The sequence below is a fragment of the Carassius auratus genome, chromosome 49 (genome assembly GCF_003368295.1).
Source record: "Carassius auratus strain Wakin chromosome 49, ASM336829v1, whole genome shotgun sequence".
NCBI lineage: Eukaryota > Metazoa > Chordata > Actinopteri > Cypriniformes > Cyprinidae > Carassius > Carassius auratus.
This window is the reverse complement of record NC_039291.1, coordinates 4788045-4810464: the sequence shown is the minus strand read 5'-3', so window position 1 is coordinate 4810464 and position 22420 is coordinate 4788045. Positions and strand designations below refer to the sequence as shown.

General features: G+C 40.5%; 1 protein-coding gene across 2 annotated transcripts in view; it reads left to right on the top strand.

Annotated features, from left to right (window-relative positions):
* The window catches only part of LOC113066065 (transcriptional activator GLI3), a 302707-nt gene that overhangs the window by 103318 nt on the left and 176969 nt on the right, over positions 1 to 22420 (top strand). For both annotated transcript variants that reach the window (XR_003279117.1, XM_026237669.1), the window contains exon 3: positions 21156 to 21398. Coding sequence is in view for 1 of the 2 variants with exons in the window: in XM_026237669.1 (XP_026093454.1) it covers positions 21156 to 21398 (243 nt within the window). In the remaining variant the exon portion in view is untranslated. The remainder of the gene's footprint in view (positions 1 to 21155; positions 21399 to 22420) is intronic.

Here is a 22420-nt window from a genome sequence, read left to right as displayed (position 1 = left end):
GCGGGGGATTCTTGAAAATAGATTAGCTTCACACAGACGTCTTCTAACTGTCACAGTACTTACAGGTAACTCCAGACTGTCTTTGATCATCCTGGAGGTGATCATTGGCTGAGCCTTTGCCATTCTGGTTATTCTTCTATCCATTTTGATGGTTGTCTTCCGTTTTCTTCCACGTCTCTCTGGTTTTGCTCTCCATTTTAAGGCATTGGAGATCATTTTAGCTGAACAGCCTATCATTTTTTGCACCTCTTTATAGGTTTTCCCCTCTCTAATCAACTTTTTAATCAAAGTATGCTGTTCTTCTGAACAATGTCTTGAACGACCCATTTTCCTCAGCTTTTAAATGCATGTTCAACAAGTGTTGGCTTCATCCTTAAATAGGGGCCACCTGATTCACACCGGTTTCTTCACAAAATTGATGACCTCAGTGATTGAATGCCACACTGCTATTTTTTTGAACACACCCCTTTCAACTAATTCAACTAATTGCCCAATTGCACAGCCTTAAGAGCGTGCATATCATGAATGCTGGGTCTCATTTGTTTTCTGAGAATCTACTGAACCTACTGGTAACTTGTTTGCCACGTAGCAATAAAAAAATATACGAAAAACCTTGATTATTCTGGTTAGTCACATTGTACTGCTATTATTTTGAACAATACTGTAAGTCTGAAGTAATGAATTTAGTTAAAGAGGTGCAGAGCCAGTGGTGGTTTTGTAGGAAGCATTAATGCCTTATTTTATGCAAGCAGCTATTGGAAGCCAGTGCAAATTTATAAATGGAGGTGTGTCGTGCATTTGTCAATCACCACTGTTTAGTTTGTGAATTAGAGAATTTCCTGTAACTAACTAACTTCCCTCTCTTGCTTGGTGTCTCATAGCCTAATATATATATATTTTTTTTCATTTGAATCAAAATAAACAGTTTCTGTGTCCACATAATAAAGTGTACCATGTTATTTAATGATTTTGGACATGGGGTTTGGAATCCTGATTGTCATGTTATTTTAATGAGGTTTGGCTTGTAGGTTGTAATTCTGATTGACATAGTGGCTTGTGAAAGGGGCCTTACATCTGAATAGGCTGGTGAGAAACTGTAAAGGCAACGATATACTTCAAACAAAGTTTGTTTTCATACTCGTCTATTAGCCTTATTAAATGAACTATTATTTATAAGCTTTTTTTCCTTCTGGTGCCTGAAATGGAGAAATTTTTGTCAATATTTTTGCTAAATGTGTTTAAAACCAAAGGTTTATTATTGTATATTTGTTTGGCATTTCATTTACTGTATACCCTTTAAATTTGCTTATTGAAAGAACAATAGCCACAGCAGCATGGTTTAACACATGTATTTGTTACTTGCTACCTTATATCTTAAATGTTTCCTTTCATTCTTTTCATGGCTTTGAAAAACTTGTCTCGGATCTTTTTCTGCGTCACTTTTTGCATAACTCCGCATAGTCAACACCAAGCTTTGTTGCAATTACTTCCTAGGAATTAAATACTTTCTCTGAATCTTTAAAGTCTGTCCACAAGTGATTGTACAGGTGTGGATATATTTGTGCAACTCAGCTATTTGACACACCAGTGTATTCAGGAGATGTTGGTCTGTCTCTTCCTGCTTGGTCCATGAGGCATTTGTCTATTTATAGAGACAATTTTTATTTTTTTCAGATTCTGGTCTTTAAAAAGGCACCCAATGGTTGCCTTCTAGCACAATACATCAGGGGCATGTTCAAGTTCAAAACGGTGAGCAACCTTTTGCTACGGTTTCCGGGTTGAACATCATGTTTCCTGGAAACGGCGTGCACCGGTGTGGGTGCGCCGATGCGTTTTCTCTTGTTTGGTGGGTGTGTCAGAACTGCAGTCCAATCAGCAGCAACATGTATATAAAGCATGCGGTATTAAAGTGAACTTGCACAATGGCTTCAAGGAAAATAATGTACAAATGTGTTCGTTGCAGCTCGGTATACGCAACAACTGAGGATATTAGAAGACATGTTTGTCGTAAGTTTTATTGTAAAAATATAGGATATCAACATAATGATGTAGTTGTTTATATTTTAAGCGTCATTGCAAGTTTATGACATTTGGTATAGAAATAAACAATGGTAATTAAGTGCTTTTCCTAAAAATGAGAATGAAAATACAGGGTATTAAAACCGTATGAACTACAAATAGTCAGTATGTGAGGCTAAATTGATGGCTCCGAAAATTCTTCACAAAGAACACAAAGAATGGCCTTCTCAGCTGCCATAGTTGCAACTCTTGCGTCATCAGAATGGTGTGTTCAATGCATCACCGTTTCTGTTTAAAAAACGTTGTGCAACGTTTTGTCGGGGCTGAACGCAGCCCAGGCATCAAATGTTTGTTTTTTTAATTTTTCTTTTTTTTTTATGTCATCTAAACCCATTTGACATAAAATATTTATTTTAAGTATGATATATTAAGCTCATATTTCAATAATATCACAACACATGCAATAATTTAGAAGGTCTGCACTCATAGTAACATTACCATGTTCATGGTTCTTTGTTGTCAGTTAGTGGTCCTTTATCTTATTTTATTTTGTACATTTTTTTGTAAGTTTTATTTTTTATTTTTGTAAGTTGTATTTTTATTTGTTTTTATTTTCAAATTATTTATGGGTTTAACAGGACGGTTCACTCATGTGGTGGCTACTCACCAGTCGCCCTATAAGGCCCAAAATAATGTGCCGCTCAGTCGCTAGCATAGGGCATGCTGCTCCGCTTTATACAACAACATTTCGCCGTCATTGATAAGGTGCTTAGTGGCAAGCAAATTAATGAATTTGGCCTCTTTGAGAGTGGCTTTCTCATCAGGATGGGGGATGGAAAAGAGCAAGGAGCAGTGAGGAATGTGGGTGGATGGAAGGGTAATCCCGTTCCGGATAAATGGTTGATCCTTCACATTCCTAAGATATCAAATGTCAGAAGTTAAATTAGCCTGCTATCCCCTGATAGGAGTTAACATGCTTTTAAATGCGAGGAGATGGTAAGGGGCCAGAGAATTCCAGCCCCTGTGGGACAGCAGGCAGGTGCCTTTGAACTGTCTAATTATCCCACTCCCGTTAACTGTCTTAATAAAGCCTGTGCTGTCCCAGTCTCAATAGCTTGATGTATTCATCTACAATCCTGTAATAGAGCAAAACAGCTACAGAGGAATTATACAACTACAACAATAATACAGTAAATATAATTATTAATTAATATAATTGTAATATAAATAAAATTTTACTATTTATATTATAAATGTAATTATTGTAATCATTATTAATAATGTTCTGCTTTACTACATTTACAAGTTTAATTTTCAGAATTTACATGAAGCTATTTTTCTTGACCTTTTACAGTATTAAAAGCCTTGTGAAAAAGATGTGGTCTGGGCCAAGTGTTAATTTTGGCTTGCTGATTTGTTGTGAATTGTCCGTAATCTGAGAACCTCAGATTTGTCTCTGATCTGTTTGCTGAGTGAGTGGAGGGATATGCTAATGGTCAGGCACAGCAGAAAGCTGGCATATGCACAGATCATTACCCTCCATCCATCCAAAGCACAGCAGCATCTTAGCCACCATGGCGATCCCTCCAGAAACCAGAGTAAAAATTGTTTCAGCATTTAATTTCTCTAAAATTACTACGGTCAAATCTATTTTTTAAAACTTTTCCAGAGTTTTTGTCTACTGGAATGTATATACTTTTTTATTGAATAAAAATCTATATTGACCTATTTTTAATTTGTTTATTTTTTACTAGAGTGAATTTAGTATAAGTTTGAAACAATATCAATTGCTTATTATGTGCACAAAGGAAACTTTTATTGCTTAGTGGTTGCTCTTTCATAGATCAGGGCACTTGTTTTAGCTTTTTTTTCATTTACATATTATGAAAATTTCAGATGTTCCTCCTACAATTCCCTTGTCCTTTTTTTCCTTTCCTATTGTTTTGAACACAAGATTTCACATATTCTGAAAATGACAAAATGTAAATGTGTTGATTTTCAAAGCCATTTGATCAATAGCAAGCCAAAAGTGTCATGACCTTGATACCTTTGACATTTTGGTTCTCATGCACTTTGCATGAAAAGTGTGACCATTTCCTGCTTTCAGCACCTTAAACTAGTTTTGGTCTATAACTGCTAGCATCAATCATGCTCCATTATGTACTCTGATCAAGGCCTCGGATTGGCAAGTCAAATGCTTTAGCAGCGGTTGATGTGAGTATGGGCACTGCATCAGCAACTGCAGAGAAAAGGCAAACTCTGAATAGCCCAAATGCACCATTGTCCCCCCTCTGATGTGGCACATGCTTTTTCTAGCACAATCATGTGCTCTTGAGCATGTCTGAGTATCGAGACCAGCCTCTCAAATGCTGGTGCTGCATCCAGAAGACCAGGGGGAGGAAAGAGACAAGGATCCCAGGGTGATTTCAAGCTTCTCTGTGATGCTGATTTGAGGTGAGCATGGAGAAAAGGAAAAGGCCTTGACTTTGATTCATTGCATCCCAGCTTTCCACTACTGCTGGAAAGGGAATGAGGGACTTCCAGCATTCCTAGGTCTCCGTAGAGGCCTAGCGGCAGAATGTGCTACACGAGACTATGGGATACAGTGCACACCCAAATTGAAATGTGTGAAAGCTGTTGATTTAGCAAAGATCCTTGTCAGTAGTTGACAGACAAAATGACATCATTTATTCTCACTGTTGTGATTCAGCACTGCTTCACAGTGGGAAATTTGTATTAACTGAGGAGCATTCTGCATCACAGAATCTTAAAATGACTCTCTCTGATCTTGCTGTTTAAATTCCTGATGCTATTATCATATATATGTGTGCGTGTGTGTGTGTGTGTGTGTGTGTGTGTGTGTCTGTGTGTTTTAAGGGTTAATTGATAAATGGAAGGTTCAAAAGAACACTATTTATTTGAAATATAAATATTTTGTATTATTTTATTATAATAATTGGACGAGTGCCACCGACCACTCTTAATGAGCTTTTTGAGGAGGCGGTGAGGAAACAAAGTTTAAAAATTACTAATGATCCGAATCATGTCCTTTACAGTGAGTATGAGATGATGCCCTCATGTAGAAGGTACAGGTTACCAAACTGTAGACTGAATAGGTTTAAATTTTCATTTGTACCACATTCTATTAAAATATTGAATAAGAACAAATAAGGGGTGTGGGTTGGTGGTAAATTATGTGTAGGGGAAGTATGTTGTGTTATATGTATATTGTGTGTATCTGTTATCCCGAATGTCCAAAACAAATTTCTCCGTCAGGAGACAATAAAGGCAAATCAAATCAAATCAAATTATTATAAATGTCTTGGCTGTCAATTTTGATCAAGTTAATGCATCCTAAAAGAAGACAAAAAAAAAAAATGAACCTTGCCTTACAGACCCTAAACTACTTAAATGGTAAAAATGAACTCAGAAATATATAGATATAAATTGCATTTATTAATAAGAATATTAGTAAATGTATATTAGATATTTTATTTTACCCTGTAATGTACCAACCTTTTCTGATTCACATAGATTACTGGTCTCCGCAATGGGAAGTTAAAAACTTGTCTTTAAGGATGTGTTGGTTTGGCATTAAACCTCTACTAGTGAGGGTTAAAGGATAAGTCTTTAAGAACCCTTTTCCTTCCTACTGCATGGGGAGCCAAGGAGGAGGAATATACCACACACTTGTAGTAATCTCCTTGCTCTTTCCTTCCTAACACGTTCTCCATCTCACTCTCCTTTTGGGTATTTTTACAAACAATTCTGCAGTCTTTAGCACAGGTGCCAGGTGTGACGATGTGTGTGTAGGAAAACACAAGGAGAGGGTAAGATCCAATTGCGAGTATGATTTAATGACAAAAAGGGAAATACAAAATAAACAGTCCAAAGAGACAAACAAAACAAAACAAAAGAGGGAACCGGATGAAACGGAATGGGGAAACTCAGAGGAACGAGAAGGCAAGGGTAAGTCTCGGGAGGCGAGAACATAGCACACAAAGGGTAAGGACTCCATTCAAACAACAGAGAAGGACAGTTATTTATAGGGAGACTAACGACAAAGGATTGTCTGCACCTGTGCGATTAATTGGAGTGCAATTACTGTGAAGACAGGACCAGACTAGAGGAATTAAAGTGCCTATGGTGAAGTGCCTAAGGAGAAGTGAGCTCACTAGGGAACACCCAGGAAAACAGAGACTAACAGCGTGACATTACCCCCTCCCCTACGGAGCAGTTGCCAGATGCTCCACCTGAAACCCAGGGAAACCCAACAGATAAAGAGGTAGGAGGGAGGTGGAGCGGCGGCGGACTAGGGGGAGGGACGGAGGGTCAGAAATCAGAGACAGGAGAACCAGATAGAATGGAAAGGCAAAGGCAGGACAACCAGGTAAAATGGAAAGACAAAGACAGGACAACCAGGTAAAATGGAAAGACAAAGACAGGACAACCAGGTAAAAATGGAAAGACAGAGACAGGACAACCAGGTAAAATGGAAAGACAAAGACCGGAGAAGTGTAACACAAAACAAGGAGTCCAGGAGGGTGGTGGACCGGCGGAGGATCAGGGGGAGGGACGGAGGGCCAGGTCCAAGGAAGGAGATAGACAGAAAGCAAAAAAAACAAAAAAAAAACAAAAACATGGGTCCATATAGGACATCACGTGATGCCCACCAGGGCGGAGCAGAGAACCATCACAAACATGTGGTCACGGCAGAAGCCCCCCCAGGGCGGAGCAGAAGACCACCACCTCCTCGTAGTCGAGACCGGAGTCCCCCAGGGCAGAGCGGAAGACCATCACGTCCTCGTGGTCGAGGTAGGAGTCCCCCAGGGCGGAGCGGAAGACCACCACCTCCTCGTGGTCGAGGCCGGAGTCCCCCAGGGCGGAGTGGAAGACCACCACGTCCCCGTGGCCGATGCCGAACTCCCCCAGGTCGGAGCGGAAGACCACCACATCCCCGCGGCCGATGCCGGACTCCCCCAGGTCGGAGCGGAAGACCACCACGTCCCCGCGGTCGATGCCAGAGTCCCCCAGGGCGGAGCGGAAGACCACCCCATCCTTGTGGTCGGCCCAACGGGAGGACGAAGATCACCGGTGACTTGACTCAGTCCTCGAAGATCACCGGTGACTAGCCTTGTCTCTGGAAAGTCCATGGTACCTAGTCCTGACTCTGGAAGGTCATCAGTGACTAGCCCTGACTCTGGAGAGTTCGCTGGAACCTGACTCAACTCTGGAGAGTTCGCTGGAACCTGACTCGACTCTGGAGAGTTCGCTGGAACCTGACTCGACTCTGGAGAGTTCGCTCGAACCTCACTCGACTCTGGAGAGTTCGCTGGAACCTCACTCGACTCTGGAGAGTTCGCTGGAACCTCACTCGACTCTGGAGAGTTCGCTGGAACCTCACTCGACTCTGGAGAGTTCGCTGGAACCTCACTCGATTCTGGAGAGTTCGCTGGAACCTCACTCGACTCTGGAGAGTTCGCTGGAACCTCACTCGACTCTGGAGAGTTCGCTGGAACCTCACTCGACTCTGGAGAGTTCGCTGGAACCTCACTCGACTCTGGAGAGTTCGCTGGAATCTGACTCGACTCTGGAGAGTTCGCTGGAACCTCACTCGACTCTGGAGAGTTCGCTGGAACCTCACTCGACTCTGGAGAGTTCGCTGGAATCTGACTCGACTCTGGATGGTCAACAGGAACTAGACCTGACTCTGGAGAGTCAACGGTAACTAACCCTGACTCTGGAAGGTCGATGGTGACTAACCCTGACTCTGGGGGATCGATGAACACTTGTCTCGACTCTGGAGGGTCAACCGGGAACTGACTCAACTCTGGACAGTCAACAGGCACCTGACTTGACTCGAGAAGGTCAACAGGAATCTGACTTGATTCTGGACAGTCCACTGGATTTGCCTTCCTCTGCAGTGGCTCCGGACTGGCGGCCATCTTGTGCAGTGGTGCTGGCTCCGCAGACGTGACGTGACCAGTCTTGGGAATCTCTAGGATTCCTGACTGCCTGGTGAAATAATCCAAAAAGGTCACAGCCGCCATCTTGGGCGTAGGCGCTGAGCTGGCGGCCATATTGGACTGTGGCGCTGGACTGGTGGCACCCTTGTGCTGTGGCGCTATGCTAGCATCCGTCTTTCCTCCTGGCGCAGGGTTGGCAGCCATATTGTGCTGTGGCGCTGGACTGGCGGCCATCTTGGGCGTAGGCGCTGAACTGACGGCCATCCTGCACGGTGGCGCTGGACTGGTGGCCACTTTGTGCTTTGGCGCTGTGCTGGGGTCCATCTTGCCCCTTGGTGCTGGGTTGGCAGCCATCTTATGTTGTGGCGCTGGACTGGCGGCCATCTTGTGTGTTGGCGCTGAGCTGTCGGCCATCCTGTACTGGGGCGCTGAACTGGTGGCCACTTTGTGTTTTGGCGCTGTGCTGGCGTCCATCTTGCCCCTTGGCGCTGGGTTGGCAGCCATCTTGTGCTGTGGCTCTGGATTGGCGGCCACATTGTGTGTTGGCGCTGAGCTGTCAGCCATCCTGCACTGTGGCGCTGGACTGGTGGCCACTTTGTGATTTGGCGCTGAGCTGGCGGCCATCTTGCCTCGTGGACTGTGTTGGCGGCCATGTCGCGCAGCGGCGCTGGGTTGGCGGCCATTTTGTCTCGTGGTGTTGGGTTGGCGGCCATGTCGCGCAGCGGCGCTGGGTTGGTAGCCATTTTGTGCAGCAGCACAGGACTGGCGGTCATCTCGTACAGCGGCGCTGACTCAGCCGATTTGCGTCTCCTTTCCCCCCTATGGTCATCATGGGAACATGCCGGCTCCCAACTGAATCCCGGGTAAACGGGAGCCCACAGTGGAGATCGCTGCCGGACATCCTCTCGACCGCTTGCTCTGGAGTGACCTCCCCTGGTCCCCCGTAACACCACTAGACGAGAGCCCTCAAAACCATTTCTCTCCCGCTTGCTGGCTGGGGAGGAAATGGTAGTAGACATACTGCTGGATCGTCGAGGATGGAGTCCTTCTGTGACAATGTGTGTGTAGGAAAACACAAGGAGAGGGTAAGATCCAATTGCGAGTATGATTTAATGACAAAAAGGGAAATACAAAATAAACAGCCCAAGGAGACAAACAAAACAAAACAAAACAAAAGAGGGAACCGGATGAAACGGAATGGGGAAACTCGGAGGAACGAGAAGGCAAGGGTAAGTCTCGGGAGGCGAGAACATAGCACACAAAGGGTAAGGACTCCATACAAACAACAGAGAAGGACAGTTATTTATAAGGAGACTAACGACAAAGGATTGTCTACACCTGTGCGATTAATTGGAGTGCAATTACTGTGAAGACAGGACCAGACTAGAGGAATTAAAGTGCCTATGGTGAAGTGCCTAAGGAGAAGTGAGCTCACTAGGGAACACCCAGGAAAACAGAGACTGACAGCGTGACACCAGGCTGATGAATCAGGTAAGCGAGAGTTGGGGTTATTATGCATGTGTCAAACAGAGGAATATCTGCATCTTTTTCAGATTGTTAATTGCAGCCTCTCCTACAAGTTGATTTGCAAGAGAAAGAAAGAAAATACAGAGGGATTACTTCATGGGAGGAGGAAGTTTTGAATAAATGTGTTGTTGTTTATAACAAAATCCCCCATTCCTCCTCTGTAACTCCCCACACATCAGCTCCACCTCCACCACAAAAAAGGTTCCCCAGCTACACCAACTTCAACTCAACTATTGACAACAAACCTTTCAAAATATCTGCAGGTGGAGGTTCAGTCTAAACCCTTTGCTTTCTCTATTTTTTACCCTTAAAAAAGCCCACACCCTTGCTGGAAACGATGTGCAACATTGTGCAACTTTGACGTGATTGGCCTCTGTGTTATCCTGCTGCATTTTGACTGGCATGAGTTGACCGCTCAGCAGCGGGAGAGCCAGTTCAATATTGAGCGGGGTAAAAAATTATTGGCATGCATCGAAGAGAGGACAGAGAGCTATAGGAAAAGAGGAAGATGGGTCTGCCTTTGGGCTAGAGGCTTTGTCCCACAGCTGTTGATTAAAATGATTAAAAGCTTGTGTTAATGCACAACACTTTTGCTTCTATTGTGATGTTATATGGTTAAGGTTAGGCACAGGTTTGTTGGTATGGGTAGGTTTAAGATTTGGTTATAGGTTTACAGTGTACAGGGGTCAATTTGATTTAAAAACAGCAGGGTTCAATCTGTTTATATTCTATTGCTTAATTGTTTAATGTTATATTTTTGATAAACAGGTATTTTCTTTTAAAAATGATTTTGTTTGAATTTGTTTATTTAAGATTCAAGGAATGTCCTGTTTCATGATATACTGAAGTGTAGTATACAAATTTGAGTGCATTAGCTAAACTCGATCAGCCATAATAACCATAAAGATACTAAAAGTTAGCAATCATTTATAAACATTTACAAATGATGAATCATTTCAACTTTAGATTGGCTGCTATAAAACATGAACAAATTATTAATAAATGATTAGTAAAGATGTCTGAATAGGGTAAATTCAGGTCTTTCGGGACACTTTTTGCCATCAAGATGACTGCTCATTAAAGGGATACTTCACCCAAAAATGAAAAATTCAGAAAAATGTTTATCTGCTTATCCACAGGGCACCCAAGATGTAGGTGACTTTATTTCTTCAGTAGAACACAAACCGAGATTTTTAACTCAAACTGTTTCAGTCTATAAGTCTTATAATGTAAGTGGATGGGAATCAAGGCAAACATACTAACAAAATCATATTAAATCATGCGGTTCATGACAATACATTTGTGTGTAAAGACACAAATCAATCGGTCTGTGCAAGAAACTGAAAAGTATTTAAATCCTTTTTACTTCTGATTCACGCAATGTACTGTTAGAACTCTCCTGAGCACATCCTCCTATGCACATTCTCAGCAGTAGGCGTGTGAGGTGTCTTCTTTTTCGTCTTGCTATATGGCAGATTGCAGTGCATTACCACCACCTATCTCCCAATAGAAACACTGACACTCTATTTACAATCTCAATTAGGAGGGTCAATGGTCCACTAAAGCAAGAAGAAAAAGACGACGACACCTTAGGTGAGAATCCATAGGAGGACATGCTCAGGATAGGTCTAACAGTTCGGACATTGTGTGAATCAGAGGTAAAAAATTATATGAATACTGTTTCCTTTCAATACTTCACTCGTACTGCGTATGGGGAAAAGCTCCTTTTTCCTTGATGCTGAAGCCTTTTTTCAATAGCGCAGTGCAACTGCACTGACATTGGTTCAAACTAGAAAACTTTTTAAACCAATGACCCTATGGTTATGTAGCATGCCAAAACCCGCCAAAATGGGCAGAGCATATGGTTATATAAGCAGGCAAATCACCATAGGATTTCAGATCTCTCTCCTTCAGCATCAGCTTTTCTTAGCTGGCTCTCTTTGCTGAATGCCTTCACCTGGAACGAGCTCTCTCACCGTCGAAAAGTTCACCGAATGCCTGCAGTGCCGGCATTCTCGCAGACTGCCGCTCTCAAGCGTTGCTTTCAAGCCGCCCGCTTCCCGCTTCTCAACGGATCTCCTGCTGCCATCTGGCGCTACTGAAAGAGCATTGAGAACGCTGTTCTCATGGCGGTTGCATGCCATGCCACAGCTATGGCACATGCAGAGCCCCTCTGCATTACGATAACGGCCACGGTGAGTGCGACTTTTGCCTGGGCAAACCCCACGCTGAGGCGGCGCTTGCCTAGACTTCATGCTCTTATTGTGAAAGCATGAGTCTCGCCCTCTCTGCGCTCGCGGATCACTTTCTTTCAACGTGCCCTCCCATCTTCTTCCTCTGGCAAGATGGCTAGGAAGAGACAGTGGGGTAGAGGGGCTCAGCACATGGACTTGTGTGAGCCCACGGCCCAGCACCCACGTGCCTCACCCTCTCCAATGAGAGAGCCGTTCCCCATCTCGACTAAAGCGAGTAGAACCGGATGATGCTCAGGTCCTCCACACCGAAGTGATGACTCTGCTAAGGAAGGGATCCATAGAAGTAGTTTCCCCCTCAGAAAGAGGATTGGGGTTCTACAGCCATTAATTCCTCATCCCCAAGCAAGACGGCGATCTCAGACCCATCTAAGACTTCAGACTCCTGAACCTCTCCCTCATGAGATGGAAGTTCAGGATGTTAACATTGAAACAGATCCTCACGCAGATTTGCCCCGAAGACTGGTTCTTCTCGCTGAATCTGAAAGATGATTACTTTCACGGGACACATATATGGCAGGAGTGTCAGGGCTCTATCACATAAAAAACTAGACCAAAGTGACAGAACCCTGACAGAATGAACTAATTTAGTAAAATGTATGATGGGGCTTAACAGTAATTTTAAGGTGAAGTGTGTAATTTCTAGGCCAAATGAAATGTCCCAGACTTGTACTACTGGCTGAACTAAGTTGGGCTGATTTTGTTTCTTAAGGCGAGACACTGCAGGTGAATAGGGAAAAACAAAAAAACAACAACAACTAATAGTTATCACCTTACTTACCCAGTTGATTGATTACATTGATTATTGCAAAAAATTTTAGTATTACAAGTTTTCAAAACTGTTATGTTTAAATATGCAAATGAGGCATTATTTAATGAAATATGTGCTAATTTGCATAAATGTCTAGTACAAAATGTGTTGAAGAAAAAACTCATTTTGAGAAAACAGCCTTTAAAAATATGTATTGTAATTGAAATCTATTGACACAAACAGATAAAGTGCTATAAAAGAAACACTTAACAGTGTCTTTTGGATGTTTTCCTTACACTAGTTTGAAAAAGCACTTTATGAAAAACCAAAAAGCCCAAAATCTCAAAATTGACAGGTGCTTGAAAAAACAGTGTTTTTGCCCGCAGTGTCTCACCTTAAACAAAGGATCAATATTTTGAAAGTGTGCAATAGTATATTTTAACAAATGGATAGTATACACCTTACCTCTAACTATTAGATTTTTTATTAGAAAAAAAGTAATCTACATTTTCCTATAAAATAGGGCTTCACAAAAAATCTTGTCAGTAATGCTGGTTCTGTAATCAGCGGTAAATCTCCATCACGCACGAGATGTACAAAACCACAATCATAGTTAGTGCATATTTTGCACAGTTCATCAAAGTGTTATGTTTTTCAAAGGTTTCTAACAGACTTTACCATTCTTGCCCTAAAATTTACAAAAAAAAAAAAAAAAAAACAGTGTAGAAAAGATGGGAGCAAGAAAGAGGCAGGGGAAAAAGGGCAGAGAGTTTGTAAGAGGAAAACCATATACATTGGGGACGAAAGAGGGAGATCCAGTGGGTAGAGAGAGTAGCCCAAATCAAGACTCAGGGAAAGTGAGTGGATAAAAGTGAGAGACAGAGATCAAGAGACACACAAAGAACAGGAGAGAGAGAGAGAGAGAGAGAGAGAGCCAGGAATAGAAAGTTGAAGCTGAGCTGTTGAGTTTATTCCTGTGGTACTGAAAGCTGGTGAAATACTAGAGCCTGGACCGTATGCCTCTGATCAGGGCGGCAGTGAGCACAATTACCTTCTTTTCAAATCCTTCAGTGACACCATGGGAGAAAGGAGGACTTTGAAACTTGAAAGGCAGGGCGCTCGCTTTCAAACCTCAAACGCAAGCAGGAAAGGGCTCTGAAATTTGTTCAGTGCTCCCCATCCTCCATTAGCTTGTTTCTTCCTCTCGCCTCCAGGCATTTAAGCGATTTTTGAAAAGATGTTAAGAAATTCAATCACTACAGAGAGAGACAGGGAGCACAATCATTTTTTCCTCTCTCTCCCTCTCTTTTGCCCTGTTTTTTTTTTTCTTTCACTGGAAGATGCTTTCCCCCTAGTCCACAGAGAGCAAGCTTGCTCTTTTTGAATCGAGGTGAATAAACGGGTGAATCTGTGGAGCAATGGTGGAGCCAAAAATGCAAAATGAATAAAAGAATGCTGAAAAAAGGAGGAAATAAAAGAGAAGAGTTGATGGTCAGGGCCATGGAAATCCGTCTCATCTGCCTCCTGACGTGCAATCTCAACATCAGAGCTTCACTGAGCCTAGAGTGCAATAGCACACTCACCTCCATCTAAAAGTCTTCAGGAAACTTTTGAACTCTGTAACGTGGCTCAAATGGAAATTTGTTTATGAGGAAGCTGCCTTAACAAAATTGCTAGAGATCCATCCCCTTTCATTGTCCATTTGGAAGGAGAAACCTCAAATGAGTAGTGTAATATCTCAGTTATTTCTTAAATGATATTAAACTGGAAATGGAGATTTTTGCTTAGGTCAAAATGTTTTTTTGTTTTTTTTTTTTGAGAAAAGCACTCTTAAATGTTTATTCTGTAGCGTTAAAGAAGAGACCTCAGAAACTTCTGGTTGTTGACCAGCATATTCTAACACGCTCTTTAAATAACAAAGAAAAAACATTGCGCCAGATTTTAGATTAGGTATGAGTTGGTCTATGGCGTAGTGTGTTTTTATTTCCTCAAAATAACAAAGCATCTGAACACACCTCGTTTTCAGACCAGCACGCCCATCAGTGCACAAGTGGACACAAATGCATTTGCTATTTAAACAATGTTGCACAGGATGGGAAAATGTGAACTGCATCAAGCTGAAACTAGCAAAAACACTTGCACCACACCTTGTGCTGGGTGTATGATAGGTCCCATAGTAATAGTTTTAATAAATATACACTATTAGCAGGTATTCCTGCTATAATTCATGATTCATTCAGGTAGTTTTAAAATATTTAGTAGTTGTCAGATAACTATTTTCTGAACTCAACTAAAGTAAGGACTATGTTTTTGTTTAAACATAGCTTTTCAAAAAGGAGATTTAGAGGCTCAGTTATCTTTGAAACAGAAAAAGGAAACAAACAGAACGAGAGTGATACAGAACATAAAGTAATGTATTTCAAGATTTAAAACATTTAATTGTACCACTGTACACTTGATTTACAATGAAAAATAAACCTCTTCAATATCATAGAACATAGAAGATTTTTTTCAGGGACAGGTTTTTTTTTTTTTTTTCAACAACTGCATTAGATTAATTTATCTGGATTAGAGAATAATAATAAAGAGAATAGGTGGAGTAAATGAAGAGCAATGGAAGGAGAGAGAGATTATCAGTCACTCTTCTACTATCTGCGAATCAAGAGGCTATTGACCTTCTGCCTCTGATTGTTTGCAGAGTCACAGTGTTGAGCCTGTGAAAAAGTACATCTCAATTAGTTTAACCCTCTGTTCATGTGGATAGTGTCCGGGGTGGTGTGTCACTTGTGTCACTATTGAACGATGGCCATTGTAAATGCTGAAAGAATTCAGGCTCTAGTGAAAATGATGGAACAAAAGGCCTTCATGCAGACTGAGAAATTTAAATTGAGTTTTTGACTTTTGACTTTGTGAAATTATATTTAATTTCATTCAAGTTATTTTCTATGAAGACTGTTCGTTCCCTCAGTTTCATACACCCATAATGCAGTATCGTCTTTCAAATCTATGTGTGTGCGTGTGCCTGTGTGTCTGAGGATATTAACAGGATGATATTTAAATCCATTTATGTTAATATTGTGGTTTTATGGGAGCAGACCTATTAATCATGCTTTAACTGTAAGTGCTATTATTCCTTCAATAAGATCAACGGCTATGCAGTATAGGATTAAAGACTTACTGTATAAACGTAACGGATGCTGTAATTTTTCAAGGAATCTTGAATACCATTTATCATGATTGATTGTGGTGTGTATTATGTGGTGATACATGGAATAAAATCTTTAATCCTCACTGTTTTAATTATTTATACCATTTTAAAAGTATCGAAAAGGCACTGGACCCTACATAAAAGTTATTATTTCTCATTGGCCAAATGGGTGCTTTCTCATCGTCCTCGACAAATTAAGCTATTGTAGGTAGTGCGGTAGCGAGACGTTTTAATAAATTATTGTTTGCAATTGATGATTGGCTATGCCAATTTTGTAACTCACCCCCCCCCCCCCCCCCAACACTGAACATAGCAGATGTATGTACCGATTACAGGAAGCTATCAGTCAAGAAGGTATCTGGATTATGAGTTATTTTTTATTTTTAGTTTTTGATTATTCACTTGGATTATTCATTCATTTTGACAGCACTATAATGTTTATTGCATATAGACAACCATACAAGGATAATTGGTACTAAGCCTGCCCTGGGTACACCAATGTTCCTGTCCATTGCCCGAGCAGATTCCTGAGGCTAAGCTTGGATGTACATTTACATTCTATTAAAGGTTATTAATGACATGCCCCTGAAGTTTGACTTTTTGCACCATAACAATACTTATAGGCAACTAGTCATCATATCTAGTTCTTTAATGTATCTGCATTGTACTAAAGTGTGTTCATTTTCAATGGGCATATATGCTGCTGAAAGAGGTAGCCTAGTTCATCCCAAATTTTTAACATGAACATTTTAATATAACATTATAGTCATTATGGCCTATGGCCTTTAGAAAAATGTTATTTTTTTTGGAGGGGTAGTGCACAATAGGCCCCTGTGGCGCGGCCTAAGCTTTTGTTTCCTAATGGCATTTTTTCTCCTTACATTACTTTTACTTTTACAGTTTTAAGTCGTTTTTTAAACCAGTACTTTTACACTTTTACTTGAGTAAAAAGTTTGAGTTGATACTTCAACTTCTACAAAGGTCTTTTTAAACCCTAGTATCTATACTTCTACTTGAGTAATGAATGCCAATACTTTTGACACCACTGTATTTTGGTGGCTTGATTATTTAAACAACTTCAAAAACATTGCAACAAAAATCAATTTATTCAGCTTTTTCATTTAACCAAAAAGAAACTTTGATAAGAAGGATAATGGAATGGTCTCCATGCAATAGTAAGGCTATCCTCTCTTAAGTACAATTTTGCCTGTTTTATTGGTGTCCCCTTTAAAACTTGCTCGTGAGAAATGTTATGTTTATTGTCCCCCACAACATTTAGATGAGATTTTCGCCCCTGGATATCGCTGTAGATGAAGTGACCACAACTAAGCAAGCCAGAGGCAAGGAACGCAGTTCTCCTCTGACCAGACAAAACCAGCAGTTCAATTCCAGGCAGCAAAGTCAGATTGTGCAGAAGAATCATTGGTTTCCTGTGTGTGTAGATGTTTAGTTTACAAAGTAATTTTTTTTTAACTGAACTCCTTAAAGTTAAAAAGCATTGACTGATGTTATTTAGCAATGAAAATGTATGGAGTGGTAGAAGATTTTTCCAGAGCACTGAATTGTTGGCTTCTTAACTCCTTTTACCAGCTTGAGAGGTCCTAGTTTGGGTCAGATGATGGGGTTGTGTGTCTTCAACAAAGATCAAGCATTAAACACTGTAAACCCTGCAAAGCCCTGTAAACTTGCTTATCTCTGCCCCATTTTCGACCACTGGAGACTCTGTCCCTTTGGGATACAAGTCCAGCTTTGCCCGCCAGAACAGATTACTTGCAGACAGAAGCATAGGGAAAGTACTTCTCTTTCTGTGTGTGTGTGTGTGTGTGTGTGTGTGTGTGTGTGTGTGTGTGTGTGTGTGTGTGTGTGTGTAGAAGAGTGGCAGGGACAGTGTTAAAAGACTGGTAGAGGGAAGGAGTGAAGGAAAGAGAAAGAGAAAGAGAAGGTGGATAGTTTGTGGGTGTTGATACTACTCATGAGACCATTTAATGGGCAGTTTGGAATGCAGGGAAAAGACTCAGCTGCCATCTCAGTGGGATTCTCTGTCTTTGAAAAAAGAGGGAGAGTGAGAGCAAGCTTGTGGGAAATACTTGCCTTACTGCTGCTGTGATGTTGAATGTTGGCCTGTTTTATTTCACAAAATGTGGCAAGCACAGACCCAGAGACAGTCCATTGCTCTTGTGTGAAGCTGTGAACCGGCACATTTGCCTGGAAGAGGCCAAGCCCAGGAGGGTTTGCACACAAAACCCATAAAGTGCTCTCTAAACACAAGTTAGCATTAACACTGCCTCCCTCACTACCCAAAGACTTAGCGTGACCGGACTTGTTCCACATTTATTGCCTTTGTCTGTGGGTCTTTCTGCCTATAAGTGTCTTTGTATTTGTGTTTGTCTGTCTGTAGGTATATATAATCACAAATTAACAAAAAAGGTGACATCCGTTAATTGGTGATACAGTATAAACCCAGAAGAACATTCAGTTATTGAAACATATTCTGGAAATATAAAATATACAGTGCAAAACCACATTACCAATTCTAAACCACATAAATCTTAATAACTACTATTAATTTTGTAGTTGATCATTTATAAGTGATATGTAATTGTCTATAAAGGCTGGAAGTGAAATTAGTTTTTTTTTTTTTTTTTTGCATATTATTAGGCATGTTTTCTTTCACAGATAAAAAAAAAAAATGATTTAACTCAGACTGAAAGTCAAAAATTGTTAAATATCCATGAGAAGGATGAAATACTAATGTCAAGTCACTTTTATTTATATAGCGCTTTATACAAAATATATTGCGTCAAAGCAACAGAACAACATTCATTAGGAAAACAGTGTGTCAATAATGCAAAATGACACACTCAAAAAAATGACTCTTTGGCTGAACATGATTCTTTCATGGACAGTGGTTCCACATGTTTGTAGCATGTTATTTGGACATGAATAAATCAAGTTATAAGGACATGTCTACTTTTAGTTGAGTTTACTCAGTTTGTTTTAGTTCATCCTACATGAAATATCTGAGTAGAAATAATATGTTTACATCATGTAGAACCACTGTCCATGCAAGTTTAGCCAAAGTGTTAAAAAAACATTAGCAAGTAAGATATAACTTTTCTTTACACATGATGTTAGTAGTTTGCAGTTTAAGGATGTTATTATGTGTACATCATGCACTAGTACTCCCCTTAAAGTTGCATTTTTTTTAAATTAAGTATTTTAGACTTTCATTTAACCAGGTCCTCAACCCAACCACAAGCTCCACACTTCACCACAATGGTAACTCGCACAAAGTACACCAATATAAAGTCTTTTAAAATGCCCACATAATAGAGCATTAGACATGAAAAAGTCTCCTTATTATCACATTTTATTAAAGACTGCATAAAATAACACTTTATTTCAACATTTTCTCTCCCCATATCCAGTCCTGTGCAAAGCATGATGGGAAGAGTAAAACTTAGTTTGAGGTACTTGATTGAAACATGTTCTTTCAAAAGGAAAACTTTTTGTTAAACCAACAAGTGACAGTTTAACATGTCAGTTTAACATGACACAATCATGTTGAAATGAAAAATAGCCATTACAAAATAATGGCATTAATTCAACATGAATTGTTCAAGTAAAGTGAACAAAACTGAAAATTCATTTTTTTGAGTGCAGTTAAAGGCAGTTCATCATTGAATTCAGTGAGGTCATCTCTGTTCAGTTTAAATAGTGTCTATGGATTAATTTGCAATCAAGTCAACGATATCGCTGTAAATGAAGTGACCCCAACTAAGCAAGCCAGAGGCGACAGCGGCAAGGAACCAAAAGAGACAAGGTCTTTACAGGGGATCTGTATCTGGGGCTCTAGTTGTCCTGGTCTCCGCTGTCTTTAAGGGCTGCAGAGGTCCACCATCTGGTCTGGATAAGTACTGGATCCGGGTGACTGCAGTGAGCCTCTGATCTGGATACAGACTGGATCTGGTGGCTACGGTGACCTCGGTATAAGAGAGAAACAGACTAATATTACCATTGTTGTCATTCTTGTAATGATGTAGCAAGTACATCGGGTGTTATGGGAAGTGTTCCAGGTTTACCTAATTAATGCAGCCTAAAAATCCTTTAGCAGATTTGGATATTAATGCAATACTAGAACTTGAAAAGTTAAAGCATGAGCATTGGATAGCAAAATGCTCATTGGGTCAGCAGGGTCAGAAAAAAAAAAAAAAAACTTGTTAAGAAGAAAAGGGACTGCAAAATGTTAACTGCAAAAGAATTAAGAATTAAGGTGAAGAATTAGGTGTGAAACCATCAGGAACCATTTAGACTCCAGCACCACCATTTTCAAACTACCTGGAGTCTCCAGAAGTGCAATGTGTCAGGTTCTCAGAGACTTTGCTTGGGTAAAAAAATGACCCTCACTTTAAGTCATGTCTGCTTTATTGTCTAATCTTCAACATGTACAGTACATACTTACAGAAAATTTAAATTGCGCTACTCTCAGATCCTTGGTGCATAAACATTAAATACAGATAATAAAATATAAAATACAACTATACAAATATACAAATAGGTCATGTAAAAAGAAAGATAACTAAAGAAGCACAAGGCACATGGCAGATAGAGTGCAAACCATTGAAGTAAACAGTGCTGATATAATAATTGTAGTGCAAAAGAGTTATTCAGTCTGATTAAAGTGTCAGAAATCTCAGAGAGCAGGTGGGATCACCTGCGATGCAGAGGGCTTTACGGGTGAGACTGGTTCCATAAATGTCCTGGAGGGAGGGGAGAGAGACACCAACAATCTTCTCAGCTGCTCTCACTATGCGTTTAAGAGTCTTCCAGCAGGAAGCATTGAAGGTGCCATACCACACAGGAACTTAATAAGAATAACATTCTGAAGTGTTGTGAAATACATGGAGACTGATTTATTTAATAGGCTTTACAGACAGATAAGTTCAGAGTAACTCTTGAAGGACCAGCATCACATCCTCTTATTCTACTCTTTCAAGAATTTTTCTTAAGACGAAATGGTTTCCTGATGGTTTCACACTTAATTCTTCACCTTAAATCTTAATTCTTTTGCAGTTAACATGTTTCTTTTCTTCTCCACCAGTGATTTTTTTTTTTTTTTTGATCCTGGGACCATTAACCTTAACCCCTTAAGGCATGACCATTGGACAGTGAAATGCTCGTGAAGAAAGGATAATCAGCGTGCCTAATAATTATGCAAGCACTGTAATTGTTTTAATTATTTTATTTTTTTATATATTGCCACTGCCAGTTTATGTAAATAATGTTTCAAAATAAGCAGCTTTAAATATTATATTTGGGGAGGGGAGAAACTGGTTGAGAAGTTAAAACGTTTGAGAACTGCTGATTTAGGCCATATAACTAGATTGTGCTGTAAAATTATTTAACTTTCTTTTTATTTCTCTCTTATTTAGAGGATGACAGTTCACGTTCCCCATATCTTCGTGAGAGGCGTAATGCCATCAGTGGGCAGGCCATGGTTCTGGGCCTATCAGGAAAACTGAGTGAGGAACCATCCACCTCTACAGAAGACCGCCCGCCATTAGTGAAGAAAGAGCTTCATAGCTCTCTGCCCCACCTGGTGGACTACACCCTCCCCTATCGGGGGACACTGTTTGCCATGGACCCTCGCAATGGATACCTGGACCCTCACTATAGTGAGTTACTACTTTGTCATGTTCTTTGGCCATACCGGGACAAACATCCACTTACTCAGTTTTTTAGTTCCAATTTGTCTATACATTTTTGTGTTTTTATCCAAAATAAATGTTAGGCCTATCCTAAAGGCATATTCCACCCAAAATATGTGAAATAATATATATATATACAGTATTGTTCAAAATAATAGCAGTACAATGTGACTAACCAGAATAATCAAGGTTTTTCGTATATTTTTTTATTGCTACGTGGCAAACAAGTTACCAGTAGGTTCAGTAGATTCTCAGAAAACAAATGAGACCCAGCATTCATGATATGCACGCTCTTAAGGCTGTGCAATTGGGCAATTAGTTTAATTAGTTGAAAGGGATGTGTTCAAAAAAATAGCAGTGTGGCATTCAATCACTGAGGTCATCAATTTTGTGAAGAAACAGGTGTGAATCAGGTGGCCCCTATTTAAGGATGAAGCCAACACTTGTTGAACATGCATTTGAAAGCTGAGGAAAATGGGTCGTTCAAGACATTGTTCAGAAGAACAGCGTACTTTGATTAAAAAGTTGATTAGAGAGGGGAAAACCTATAGGGGTGCAAAAAATGATAGGCTGTTCAGCTAAAATGATCTCCAATGCCTTAAAATGGAGAGCAAAACCAGAGAGACGTGGAAGAAAACGGAAGACAACCATCAAAATGGATAGAAGAATAACCAGAATGGCAAAGGCTCAGCCAATGATCACCTCCAGGATGATCAAAGACAGTCTGGAGTTACCTGTAAGTACTGTGACAGTTAGAAGACGTCTGTGTGAAGCTAATCTATTTTCAAGAATCCCCCGCAAAGTCCCTCTGTTAAAAAAAAGGCATGTGCAGAAGAGGTTACAATTTGCCAAAGAACACATGAATTGGCCTAAAGAGAAATGGAGGAACATTTTGTGGACTGATGAGAGTAAAATTGTTCTTTTTGGGTCCAAGGGCCACAGGCAGTTTGTGAGACGACCCCCAAACTCTGAATTCAAGCCACAGTACA